Source organism: Salvelinus namaycush, chromosome 28 (genome assembly GCF_016432855.1).
Source record: "Salvelinus namaycush isolate Seneca chromosome 28, SaNama_1.0, whole genome shotgun sequence".
In the NCBI taxonomy this organism is placed as follows: Eukaryota; Metazoa; Chordata; class Actinopteri; order Salmoniformes; family Salmonidae; genus Salvelinus; species Salvelinus namaycush.
The window spans coordinates 33563056-33575259 of record NC_052334.1 but is presented as its reverse complement, the minus strand read 5'-3'; the positions used below and the strand labels follow the sequence as shown (position 1 = coordinate 33575259).

At 47.4% G+C, this 12204-nt stretch overlaps 1 protein-coding gene across 1 annotated transcript in view; it reads left to right on the top strand.

Annotated features, from left to right (window-relative positions):
• Nucleotides 1-10893: 10893 nt before the first annotated feature.
• The window catches only part of ltk (leukocyte receptor tyrosine kinase), a 42684-nt gene continuing 41373 nt past the window's right edge, over nucleotides 10894-12204 (top strand). Inside the window, exon 1 of the mRNA XM_038967347.1 lies at nucleotides 10894-10906. Coding sequence (XP_038823275.1) covers nucleotides 10894-10906 — 13 coding nt within the window. The remainder of the gene's footprint in view (nucleotides 10907-12204) is intronic.

Here is a 12204-nt window from a genome sequence, read left to right as displayed (position 1 = left end):
ACGATATGTCAGGAATGAGCAAGAAAATAAAACCTAAAACACAATTTCCTGTGGAATTCAATGTTCTGTTATCATAGGTTTGGTTCTCTATGCCTAAAAACCTGCTCTAACTTCCTATTAATAGGGCTTGAATTTGTCAGATTGACATCTTCCTCATCTTTTAGAACAATGAGTTTCAGAAAATAAGTTTTTGGTTGACTCCAGAGTTACTTAAGTCTGTAACCACAATACATCTAGTACCAGTCACAGACTAACAGAGTAGACCTAATTAAAATAGGCTGACCAGTTAAGTTGCTGGACTTTGTCAGTCTCCCTGCTGTAGTGGAATAAATGAAAAGGGCAATATTCCTCCCTGAATGGATACCAGTCAGGAAGAGCCATGTTAACCTGTTTTCATTCCACTAATGTACAGTATAGTGTTTGAAGGAAGGTGACTGCAGGACATAATCCCTTGTTATATTTGATCATTATTAACTCTATACAGGGTAAGGAGCAGAACTGCTTCATCTCAGCTCTATATAATATGACAGGAATGCGAAAGCCTTCAGTTTAATGAGGAAAACATTCCTGTTGACAGGCTTGGTGAAGAGCGCTGTGCGGTTTCACTGTCCTGGAACCTAATGAATGTCAAGCACTTCTAATGAAGAGAACAGATGTGTTCAACAGATGTGCTTTCAACAGATGTGCTTTCAACAGATGTGCTTTCAACAGATGTGCTTTCAACAGATGTGCTGCTCTGTTTATCAGTGACTCCACTGTCTGTCTCCTCTTCTTCCAAGATACTCCTTAGCCTCTGGAGCTGGTTTGAAGTCAAGGTCTAACATCACTGCTTCACTTAGGAGGACACTAATGGCTCTGAGTCAGATCATACTGTAGATATTATATTGATGCTGAAGCTGTGTTGTACGAGTCCCTAAGTATGCATGGATACACAATATACAGTATCATAACATTTTAGAATAGAAAAGGATTACACTTGGAATCAAATCGTTAATCTATTTTTACAAGGGAGCCCAATGTCCAAGAGTTACTTCCTATTTTAAGCTCAAGGGAGACTAATCCCACCTCGTTTTCTTTAAATGGTGATAAAGTATACCCTGGTGGTTCAATGTGTTTGAAGGAAGTGTGTTGGATCAGCACCAAACTCATTTGTCAGGTTTAAATTTCCTGGCCACATCACTACAGAAACGTTCCTTTGTGAATAATGAAGATTCCATTTGGCAAGTCTTGTTCTGTTCATCAAAGCAGTAGTTATTGGCTAAATGAAGACTACTACTTGGACCTTCAGCTAATTCAATCGAGTACAGGCTTAACTGAATGAACAACAATGACGGAATGCATTATGACATTTTAATACATGGTTTGGGGAATGGTCTTGTCTCCAAGGGAAGATCCTCAGAGCCAGATGATGTGATGGCAGGAAGCCCTATGCGGGTCTGCTGGTTTCCATCATTGGAACTCCTTTCCCCCGCTGATGACAGGCCTTAAGGTTATTATAGCTGGTGGTGGTGAGGAGGTGGATGGTTGTCGAAAAGTGAGAGAACGAGCGTAGGTTGACATTTAAATACATCCCAAGATTTACGCCCATTGGCTGAGAGAGAGGAAGGTGCTAATTGCAAGAGTAGGTTAAACAGCAAGCGTGATGAATGTGCATTATTGTGCCGTGCTTAAAGGCTATGAGGTAAATAGGTGAAAGACATTCCACACATGGCTAATAGGACAGAGAAGAAGAAACAAGACGACGATGATGATGATGATGATGATGATACATTTGTATTCATTCCCAATATGCCCGTAGAAAAGGAAACAAAGTGAATTATGTTAAGCCTACTGGATGAAGTTAAATGAGCATTCAGACCAGCCTTCCTGATTGAACTTTCGTAAACTAGATTAGAAAAAGGCAAGGCTGATGCTCAGAACATTGTGATATGATTTTGGGCTCTCTCTCTACCAGAGCTTTTTTTTTTTTTGCCTTGATAGTAAATTGACTGTCTTGATAGTTTTTTTGTTATGCTGTTTTTAGTTTCCAGTTCCCACTGTTTCGAGTCAGTAAATAACAAATGAGTACAGCTTTGTTTGTGGCTTTTCTGGCGACTTAGGAAAGATGGTGACGATGAGTGAGTTGTATCACTGTGACAGGCATTCAATGGTCCATTGGAAGAATAGCACCATGGTTTATGCCTTTTAGCGTTTTGCCTATGCACTGCCAAAGCTTTATTATTAGTCTATCCCTCTGGACATCCCCTCTCAGTGGGTACAGCACCAGCTCCTGTACATCCTGCAGAGCTTTTAACACCCACATGTGTGAGACATCTGATATGTTTAGGCGTTTCTGCATGAATAGACAGTGCATGACTTAAACAGGATGTAAACTGGTCAGTTGGGAATGATGCAGACCACTGATTCTAGTTGATGTCCCTCTACAACAAACCATGCCTTAGGATATGGATTTCATTAAAACAACATGTCACGCCCTGGCCTTAGTATTCTTTGTTTTCTTTATTATTTTAGTTAGGTCAGGGTGTGACATGGGGAATGTTTGTGTTTTGTCATTTTGGGTGGTTATATGGTAAAGGGGGTGTTGGGTGTAGTGTATGAGTTTGTGTTGAGTGAATGTTTCTAGGTATGTCTATGGTTGAGTGAATGTGTCTAGGTATGTCTATGGTTGCCTGAGTGGTTCTCAATCAGAGACAGATGTCTTTCATTTGTCTCTGATTGGGAGCCATATTTAAGGCAGCCATGGGCATCATGCATTTGTGGGTAATTGTCTATGTCTAAGTGTTTAGTGTCAGCACTTATGTTTGATTAGCTTCACGGTCGTCTGTTTTGTTGTTTTGTTTAGTTGTATAGTGTTCGTGTCGTTTTCGTCTTCTTTCTTTAATAAAGAAGATGTACTTTCCACACGCTGCATTTTGGTCCTCACTCTCTTCGCAAGACGATCGTGACACAACATTGCAAATAAATTGTTCCCTTCTAAAGACCTTTTCTGTGAATGAGTTCAAGTATTATACGTTTTGGGCACCCTTTTGGTCAGAATACAATTTGGAAATATCTGAAATAGCTCAGTACTGATGTATTACCATATCATAATCCACTATGTACTGGAACCCTTGGAAAGAACAAAAGACTGAAAATATAATGAGCAAAACGCCCCGGTGTGAGAATGTACTGTAAGCTACAGTGTTCCCTGAACTAAATATCTTTCAAGTATCTTTCAAGTTTTGTGTGACAATTTAAATGTTTCACTCTAGGTGTTTGTTCTGTTTCGCAGATCTCAGAGCATGAAAGGTGTGAGGTGAAATGGAACACATGCAAACAATTTAAATCGCTCAAACGTACACAAAAGGCTGTTATCAAGAGTAAACATTTCACATTTTTTACCAAGTGTGGGGTTTTTGTAGTGCGTGCCCGGTACACCAGGCGCTACCTTTGAAGTTGAACTAAATGTGGAGCACGGCAGGGAGGTTATGAACCCAGGTTTGTGTGATTGAGTTGAAATGCTGTGGGATACCATCTTTGTCTTCAGACCGTGGGGCGTTGTCATTGTCTCTTAGATCATGGGGCTATAGTGTAAGTTGACATTACTCTTCCCCAGAGGGGATAAAGCCTTTCGGAAGCAAGCGGATGCTTTTCCAGTGGATGACTCAGCAGGGAAAAGAGGATGTAAGAAGACGTTGTTCTGCTGCATGATGTTCTGAGAAGAGGAGTAGAGGAGAGACGGGTCTGCTTAGGAGCTTGTTGGCAGCGTGGAGCCGTGGAGCTGGTTGGCTAAGCAGGCCCAGCTGTCACTGTCAAATGTGCTCCGTCGCCTGTGCAGCTGGAGTAGCTTGCACACGACACAGCCTGGACCTCAATCACAGATTCTGCTCTGAGGCTGGGCCTGCACTAGCTAATGAGCCAGATCATCCATTCCTTGCATTTCTGAAGATGACCAGATATCCTGTGGTTGATGATTGAATATACTTTTCTTTTGTTACATTTTTAGAGCCAATCTTAGGGCGTCATCTCAGCTTTGAACCGCACATGTGACGTTAAACAGTCAAACAACCCCTTACTCTGGAAACATCCTTGCTTCATTTGATAGTCAGTAGCTAGCGAAGATGCCAACGCCCCCAAAGTAAACATCAATTTATGCATTTTAGTGTTTTCAATAACACATGCCAATTGTTAAATTGAACCAACAATTGCTTTATTTTGAAGCCAAATGGCAAATGGTGTCACTGGTATAGAGAGGAGTAGGCTGTCGCAGGTTTACTGAATTTATTTAAGCACCATAGATCAAAACGCAAACGCTGTTGTGCTCAAAAATATATCTTCATAAACAAAAAGTCACAGGGCGAACCTGTCATGGATCCCTCTGGAACTTTCATTGCGCACACCTGGCCCCTATTCCAACTGATTGTATTTGTATATAAACTCAGCAAAAGAAGAAACGTCCCTTTTTCAGGACCCTGTCTTTCAAAGATAATTCGTAAAAATCCAAATAACTTCACAGATCTTCTTTGTAAAGGGTTTAAACACAGTTTCCCATGCTTGTTCAATGAACATGCACCTGTGGAACTGTCGTTAAGACACTAACAGCTTACAGACAGTAGTCAATTAAGGTCACAGTTATAAAAACTTAGGACACTAAAGAGGCCTTTCTACCGACTCTGAAAAACACAAAACAAAGATGCCCAGGGTTCCTGCTCATCTGCGTGAACGTGCCTTAGGCATGCTGCAACGAGGCATGAGGACTGCAGATGTGGCCAGGGCAATAAATTGCAATGTTCGTACTGTGAGACGCCTAAGACAGTGCTACAGGGAGACAGGATGGGCAGCTGATCGCCATCGCAGTGGCAGACCACGTGTAACAACACCTGCACAGGATCGGTACATCCGAACATCACACCTGCGGGACAGGTACAGGATGGCAACAACAACTGCCCGAGTTAGACCAGGAACACACAAACCCTCCATCAGTGCTCAGACTGTCCACAATAGGCTGAGAGAGGCTGGACTGAGGGCTTGAGGGCCTGTTGTAAGGCAGGTCCTTACCAGACATCACCGGCAACAATGTCGCCTATGGGCACAAACCCACCATCGCTGGGCCAGACAGGACTGGCATAAAGTGCTCTTCACTGACGAGTCGCGGTTTTGTCTCACCAGGGGTGATGATCGGATTCGCGTTTCTCGCCCAAGGAATGAGCTTTACTCCGAGGCCTGTACTTTGGAGCGGGATCGATTTGGAGGTGGAGGGTCCGTCATGGTCTGTGGCAGTGTGTCACAGCATCATCGGACTGAGCTTGTTGTCATTGCAGGCAATCTCAACACTGTGCGTTACAGGGAAGACATCCTCGCTCCCTCATGTGGTACCCTTCCTGCAGGCACATCCTGACATGACCCTCCAGCATGACAATGCCACCAGCCATACTGCTTGTTCTGTGCGTGATTTCCTGCAAGACAGGAATGTCAGTGTTCTGCCATGGCCCGTGAAGAGCCCGGATCTCAATCCCATTGAGTACGTCTGGAACCTGTTGGATCGAAGGGTGAGGGCTAGGGCCATTCCCCCCAGAAATGTCTGGGAACTTGCAGGTGCCTTGGTAGAAGAGTGGGGTAATGCACTGCCGTACTTAATGCAGCTGGTGGCCACACCAGATAGTGACTGTTACTTTTGATTTTGATCCCCCCTTTGTTCATGGACACATTTTTCCATTTATGTTAGTCACATGTCTGTGGAACTTGTTCAGTTTATGTCTCAGTTGTTGAATCTTGTTATGTTCATACAAATATTTACACATGTTAAGTTTTCTGAAAAAAACACAGTTGACAGTGGAGAGGACGTTTATTTTTTGCTGAGTTTATGTGCCCTTTGTTCACCATGGTGCTGACGATTATTGTTACAATGTCCGTTGGTGCGTGTGAGTACCTGTGTTGTGTGTTTTGGGCTTTCGTGCCCTTGTGGATTGCGTAGATGATTACAGGTCTTGTCCCGTGAGATAATCATTGTACCCGTGTGTATTTACTTTATGGTACTCCTCGCTCTTTTGTTTGGGTTTCAACCCTGTGTTTTCTATAGTGTTTGTTTGGTCTTTGTCCCCGTGCCTTTACACCATAATTTGAGCTAAATAAAAAAAACTATTACGTATTCCTGCGTCTGTCTCCCGATCCTTCATGCCAACGTGACAGAATAATCGACCATTAAGGGAGACAGCAGGAATGGCCCGTACGACGACGCTGCGACGGGGGTACTGTCACAGATCCCTCTGGAACTTTCATTGCGCACACCTGGCCCCTATTCCCACTGATTGTTATTTGTATATATGTGCCCTTTGTTCACCATGGTGCTGTCGATTATTGCCGAACACCTGAGCTGGACAGGAAGGGGAGCCAAAGCAAAGGCTGGTGTGACATCCCGATTGAGAGAGCGATCCGGGATGTCCCACGCCAGAAACCAGCACCGCTCTTCGGGACCGTACCCCTCCCAGTCGACTAAGTCCTGGAGAAGCCCCCCACAACGCCATGAGCCAACAGACTGCGGACGGAGTACGTCTCGACGTCCAAGGGAGCGGGAGGTGCGTCGTGGGGTCCAGCAAGAGACAAGGGACCAGCTCCCACCGTCCTGAGGAGAGATACATGAAATTAAGTGAGATACGGTAATTGACGAAGAGCTGTAATCTGTACGTCACCTCAATGACTCTCCTCAGGACTTTGAACGGCCCCACAAACCACGGGCTTGGCTTCCGGGCTGCGTCTTCTGCCAGAGGATGATGCACTGGAGACGGGTGTGCGCGGTGTTCCATACCTCCTCGGCGCACTGGAACCAATCGTCCACCGCAGGAACCTTGATCTGATAGCCTAGAACACACTGAAAGGGTGTGAGGTTAGTGGAGGAGTGACGGAGTGAGTTTTGTGCGTATTCTGCCCAAGGCAGAAACGCAGCCCACTCCCCTGGCCGGTCCTGACAGTAACTACGAAGGTACCTACCCAGTTCCTGATATACCCTTTCCCCCTGCCCATTTGATTGGGGATGGTACCCTTAGGCGAGGCTGACCATGACCCCCAGTCGTTCCATGAAAGCCTTCCAGACACTGGAGGTGAACTGAGGACCACGGTCAGACACAAGGTCCTCTGGGATCCCGTAGTGCTGGAAGACGTGAGAGAAGAGAGTCTCCTCTGTCTGCAGAGCCGTAGGGAGACCAGACAGGCTTTGGAAAACCGGTCCACAACGACCAGGATGGTGGTGTTCCCCTTTGAGGGGGGAAGGTCTGTGACAAAGTCCACGGAGAGATGGGACCAGGGTCATTGTGGAACCGGCAGCGGGTGGAGTTTTCCATAGGGGAGGTGTCTAGGTGTATTGCTCTATGTGCAGGTCGAGCAGGAAGAGACTTAAACCCGGACGTCCCAGGCCAAGGTGGGCCACTAGTACTTGGTGGAGAGACAGTCGATAGCATTGGCTATACCCAGGTGCCCCAAAAGTGCTGTGTGTGCCCAGGCGAGGAGACGGTCCCGCACATCAGACGGCATGTAGATACGCCCCTCGGGACAGTGGGCAGGTGAGGGCTCCTGTCACAGTGCTCGACGGATGTCCGTGTCCACATTCCACACGACAGGAGCCACAATGCAGGACAGGGGAATAATGGGTGTCACTTTCTCCCTCCGATCCTCTGTGTCATGCACCCGGGACAATGCATCGGCCTTAATGTTCTTTGATCCCAACCGGTAGGAGAGGGTAAAGTCAAACCTGGCAAAGAATAGGGCCCACCTGGCCTGACGCGGGTTCAGCCTCTTCGCTGCTCGAATGTACTCCAAGTTCTTCTGGTCCTTCCAGACAAAGAATGGGTGTTTAGCACCCTCCAGCCAGTGCCGCCATGTGTTCAGCGCCTTCTTGACGGCCTACAACTCACGATCCCCCACGTCATAAATCCGCTCTGCGGGAGACAGCTTCCGTGAGTAGAAGGCTCATGGATGGAGTTTAGGTGGCGATTCAGTGCGTTGGGAGAGAACAGCCCCAACTCCAACCTCGGAGGCGTCCACCTCCACGATGAAGGGCAGAGACGGGTCAGGATGAGCCAGAATAGGTGCGTTAGTAAAACGTTCCTCGAGCGCACGGAAGGCTTCGTTGGCCTCCCCAGTCCAGCACAGCTGTCGAGGACCTCCCTTCAGGAGGGAGGTGAGAGGGGCCACCACTGTGCTGAAACCTCTAATGAAGCGCCTGAAATAGTTAGCAAAATCAAGGAAACGCTGCACTGCCTTGATGTTGGATGGAACAGGCCAGGACCGTACTGCACTGACCCTCTGCTCTTCCATCTCTACTCCCGCAGTGGATATCCGATAGCCCAGGAAAGAGATCCCCTGCTGAAAGAAAAAGCACTTCTCCGCCTTGGTGTACAGGTGATGCCCTCTCAGCCTCTCCAAAACGGACCTGACATGAGAGACTTGTTGCTCGCGTGTAGTGGAGTACAACAAGATTTCGTCTATGTACACCACTACCCAGCGACCCAACATGTCTCTAAACACCTTGTTAGTGAATGATTGAACCACTGAGGGTGCATTTGTCAGGCTGTAGGGCATTACCCTGTATTTGTAGTGCCCGGTGCTGGTGCTGAAGGCGGTCTTCCATTCATCCCCCTCTCTTATGTGCACCAGGTTGTAGGCACTGTGTCAATCCAATCTAGTAAAGTACTTAGCACCGTGCATCTGTTCGATCACAGTGGGTATGAGAGGCAGGGGATAACTGAATTTAACAGTTGCTTTACTCAGTGTCCGGTAATCGATACAGGGGTGGAGACCTCCGTCCTTCTTCACACAAAAGAAGTTGGAGGCGGCCAGAGAGGTGGACGGACGAATGAATCCTTGGGCCAGCGCCTCCTGGACATAGGCCTCCATGGCTTCGGTCTTTGAATGCGAGAGAGGGTAGATGTGCCCCCGGGGGAGGTTAGAACCAGACAGTAGGTCGATAGTGCAGTCCCATGGGCAATCTGGGGGCAAGCACGTGGCACGAGTCTTTGAAAATGGCACCTGTAGGTCCCGGTACTCCATCGGGATAGGGACGTGGGTGGTTTCCACGGAGGCGGCACAGATTGAAACCTGAAACTGCAGGGTGTGCAGGAGAGTTTAAGGTGGTTGTGAGTAACTGTGAGGGAAATGGGAATCGTGGTCTGGCGCACCAGTCCTGTTTCTAGGGGACGGTTGTTTAGGGCAAGGACTGGGATAGTTGATAAGGGACTAGAGGAATGCGTAATGATAAGGCCATTGACCGGTCTAGGAAATTGCCTGCAGCACCTGAGTCCACTAGGGCAGGACTCAGTGGGGGGCCAGGATAGTCAGGGAAGGTGACAGGGAGAAGGACGGGCTGGGTAGACAGAGAGGAGCAAGGCACGTCCACGCCTACCTGTGAAGGTGCAGGAGTGCTCCTCTGCCTGTCGCTTAATCACCTGGTTCTCCTTCTGGGTCAGGTGTTCCAGGGGTCGTCCGAATCCCCGCAGTAGGAGCAGAGACCCTGTTGACGTTGCTGTTGGCGTTCCTCAGGGGGAAGGTGCGTCGTGCCCACCTCCATGGGCTCAGTCTCGCTGGAGGTTCCTGGGAGATACCCGAACCCCCGGGATGGACGGCGAAGGGCACGCAGGAGATTATCCAGGCGGATGGTCATGGCGATGAGCTGGTCCAGCGTGAGGTCCTCATCGCAACAGGCCAGCTCGGTCTGGATGTCCGCCTGTAGCCCGCTGCGGAAAACCGTAAACAGGTCCTGGTCGTTCCCGCTAGTGGACGCAGCCACCGTCCGGAAATCCAGAACGTACTCCGACGCTGTCCTGTACCCCTGGCGTATACGGAGGAGACGCTCACCTCCCTCTCGGCCCTCTGTAGGGTGGTTGAAGACGGCACAGAAGCGCTCATAGGACTGCACTTCTGGTCCGTCCCTCTCCCAGACGATGTGCGCCCACTCCAGAGCCCGGTCTGTCAGCACCAAGATCACCAAGGCCACCTTGTCCCTCTCGGAGGCCACTCCGGCATGACGGGCCAGGTGGAGGTCACACTGCAGGAGATACCCCCTACAATGAGCTTGGGTGCCGTCAAACCCCTCCGGGAGGGGCAGGTGGACGTTGCTCATTGGACTTGGTGATGGTGGTGGGGTGGCTGGAACGACCGCGGGGAGCTGGGAAGGTGGTGGTGTAGCCTGCAGTTGGCGTACGGCCCGAAGCACCTCGTCCATGGCAGTCCCGAGGCGCTCCAGGCACCAGTCATGGTGGTGGAGCTTTGCTCCTACAGCCGAGAGGTCGGGATGTCCTGCTGCGTCCTGTTTTCTTGGGTCAGGTATTCTGTCACTGGTGTAGAGAGGAGTAGGCAGGAGGCAGTCGCAGGTTTAGAACTACTGAATTTATTTAAGCACCATAGAACAAAGTGGAATGAAACCCAAACGTTGTTGTGCTCAAAATATATGTTCATATACAAAAAGGCACAGGGCAAACCCAAAGTGCAAAATATAAAGTACTCAGGAAATAGTAGGAGAGATTCCTCTCAGGAAAACAAGTAACATTTACAATGACCGACGAAGACAAATGGCAGAGGCAGTATATAAACAGTGATAGAGTGGGGATTGGAACCAGGTGTGTGTAATGATGACGAGACAAGTCCGGGTTTGATGAGTGAAGGGCGTTTGCCAGCAGTAGGTTCGGCAGCAGCTAGACGGCCGTCGACGCCTAACGCCTGAGCTGGACAGGAGGGGGAGCCAAAGCGAAGGCTGGTGTGACAAACGGCAAATAAGGCATCTAATGGCATCTAAGCTGAGAAAATATGTTGGTGTTTGCAGTGAAACATCTGTTTTTATACAATATTAAAAACGTCATCTTACCCAATATAGTTACAGCCTACTTCATTTAGTGAGCTGCTTTTTTATAATTCAATTTCACAAGCATGGCCATGTCTCGTATGTTTTTCTTCAGCATCTGGCAACATACAGACTGTCTATTGTCATGTGAGCTTTTCATACAGGCGTAAATCTTTAGAATGACGCGATACTAGTATTGGCTTATTTTTATTGTCTCTTTTGTCCAGTCTTGTGAGGTTGAGTTATGCTGACCCCCAGTGAAAACCCCTATTCCTGTTAGTGTGTGTTGATCCTAATTGGACCGTGGGGTGTGTCACATGATTTGTCCATTAACCCCCAGGGCTCTGATTGTTGGCGTTGTGTCCTGTTTCCGGCCCTCTACTCCATTGAGCTAAAACTGTCATGTCCAGTTTATTTTTGTGTGACTTTGTAGTTAAAATTCGCCAATCTTTGTTTTGAATTGGGCTTGTTGTCTATAATTAATCTGTTTATACACATTTGATTTGTCTCAATCACTTCGGCTGAGTTCCTGTTTGGCGAGTCAGAGACGTAAAGCGTGTCGGTAGCCTGGAGCCTTGAGTCAGAGGGATCGGGAAACTTGAGTAGGGCTTTATTCAGGTCTTTGTGTTAGAATTCTTAAGCCTCTAAGGGTTTACTGTAACGGTGCTGATGTTGCACCATGTTCAGAAATAACATGATGCATTTATAATAGAGTGTTTGGGAGAGGAGTGTTTTCTGTGGGCTGTGTATGAGGCAACTCTAATGTTGTTTGCATAAATATTCTTGCTGGTATTCTTATTCTGCTGCCTCTCACTCTGTGGAACTACTGTAATGTAGGCCTACTCTATGTACCTTGGTAAAACAGAGCTCTCACACTTGCAATATTCTCTGCTGCCTGATCTTGTTTATGGCCCTTCTGTGAATAGTTTATTTATATATATTTTCTTTTTAACACATTCTGAATACCTAGCTGCCTTGAGATCCCGGATTACCTTGTATGCTTCCTGTGGTAGAAGATTAAAAGGCATTTAAATATGGTTTCCAGAATTCGTTTTTCCAAGTGTTTTATTTTAATGTAAATCTCACTGACCAGGATGTATAAATTCAAGCCTGATCCCCTCCACCCTCATTTAACTGAGTAAGTGTGGACAAGCCGTAGCCAAAGGGATTACTTGATCATTAAGTTCAGCTGATGTTATTGAAATCTAAGGACAGACAGATTCAGGGAGGAGGCATTCCTAACTAATACGATTAAGATGCATATCTTAATGTCCCGTCCTCTATAAACAACTGGAGGTTTTATTGCCAAGATTAAAACCGGCCCGAAGACAGGGGTTGTGTTTAATCAAAGGTGGTGATAATAATGTATATAGCAATGCGAGGACTCAGTATACTGT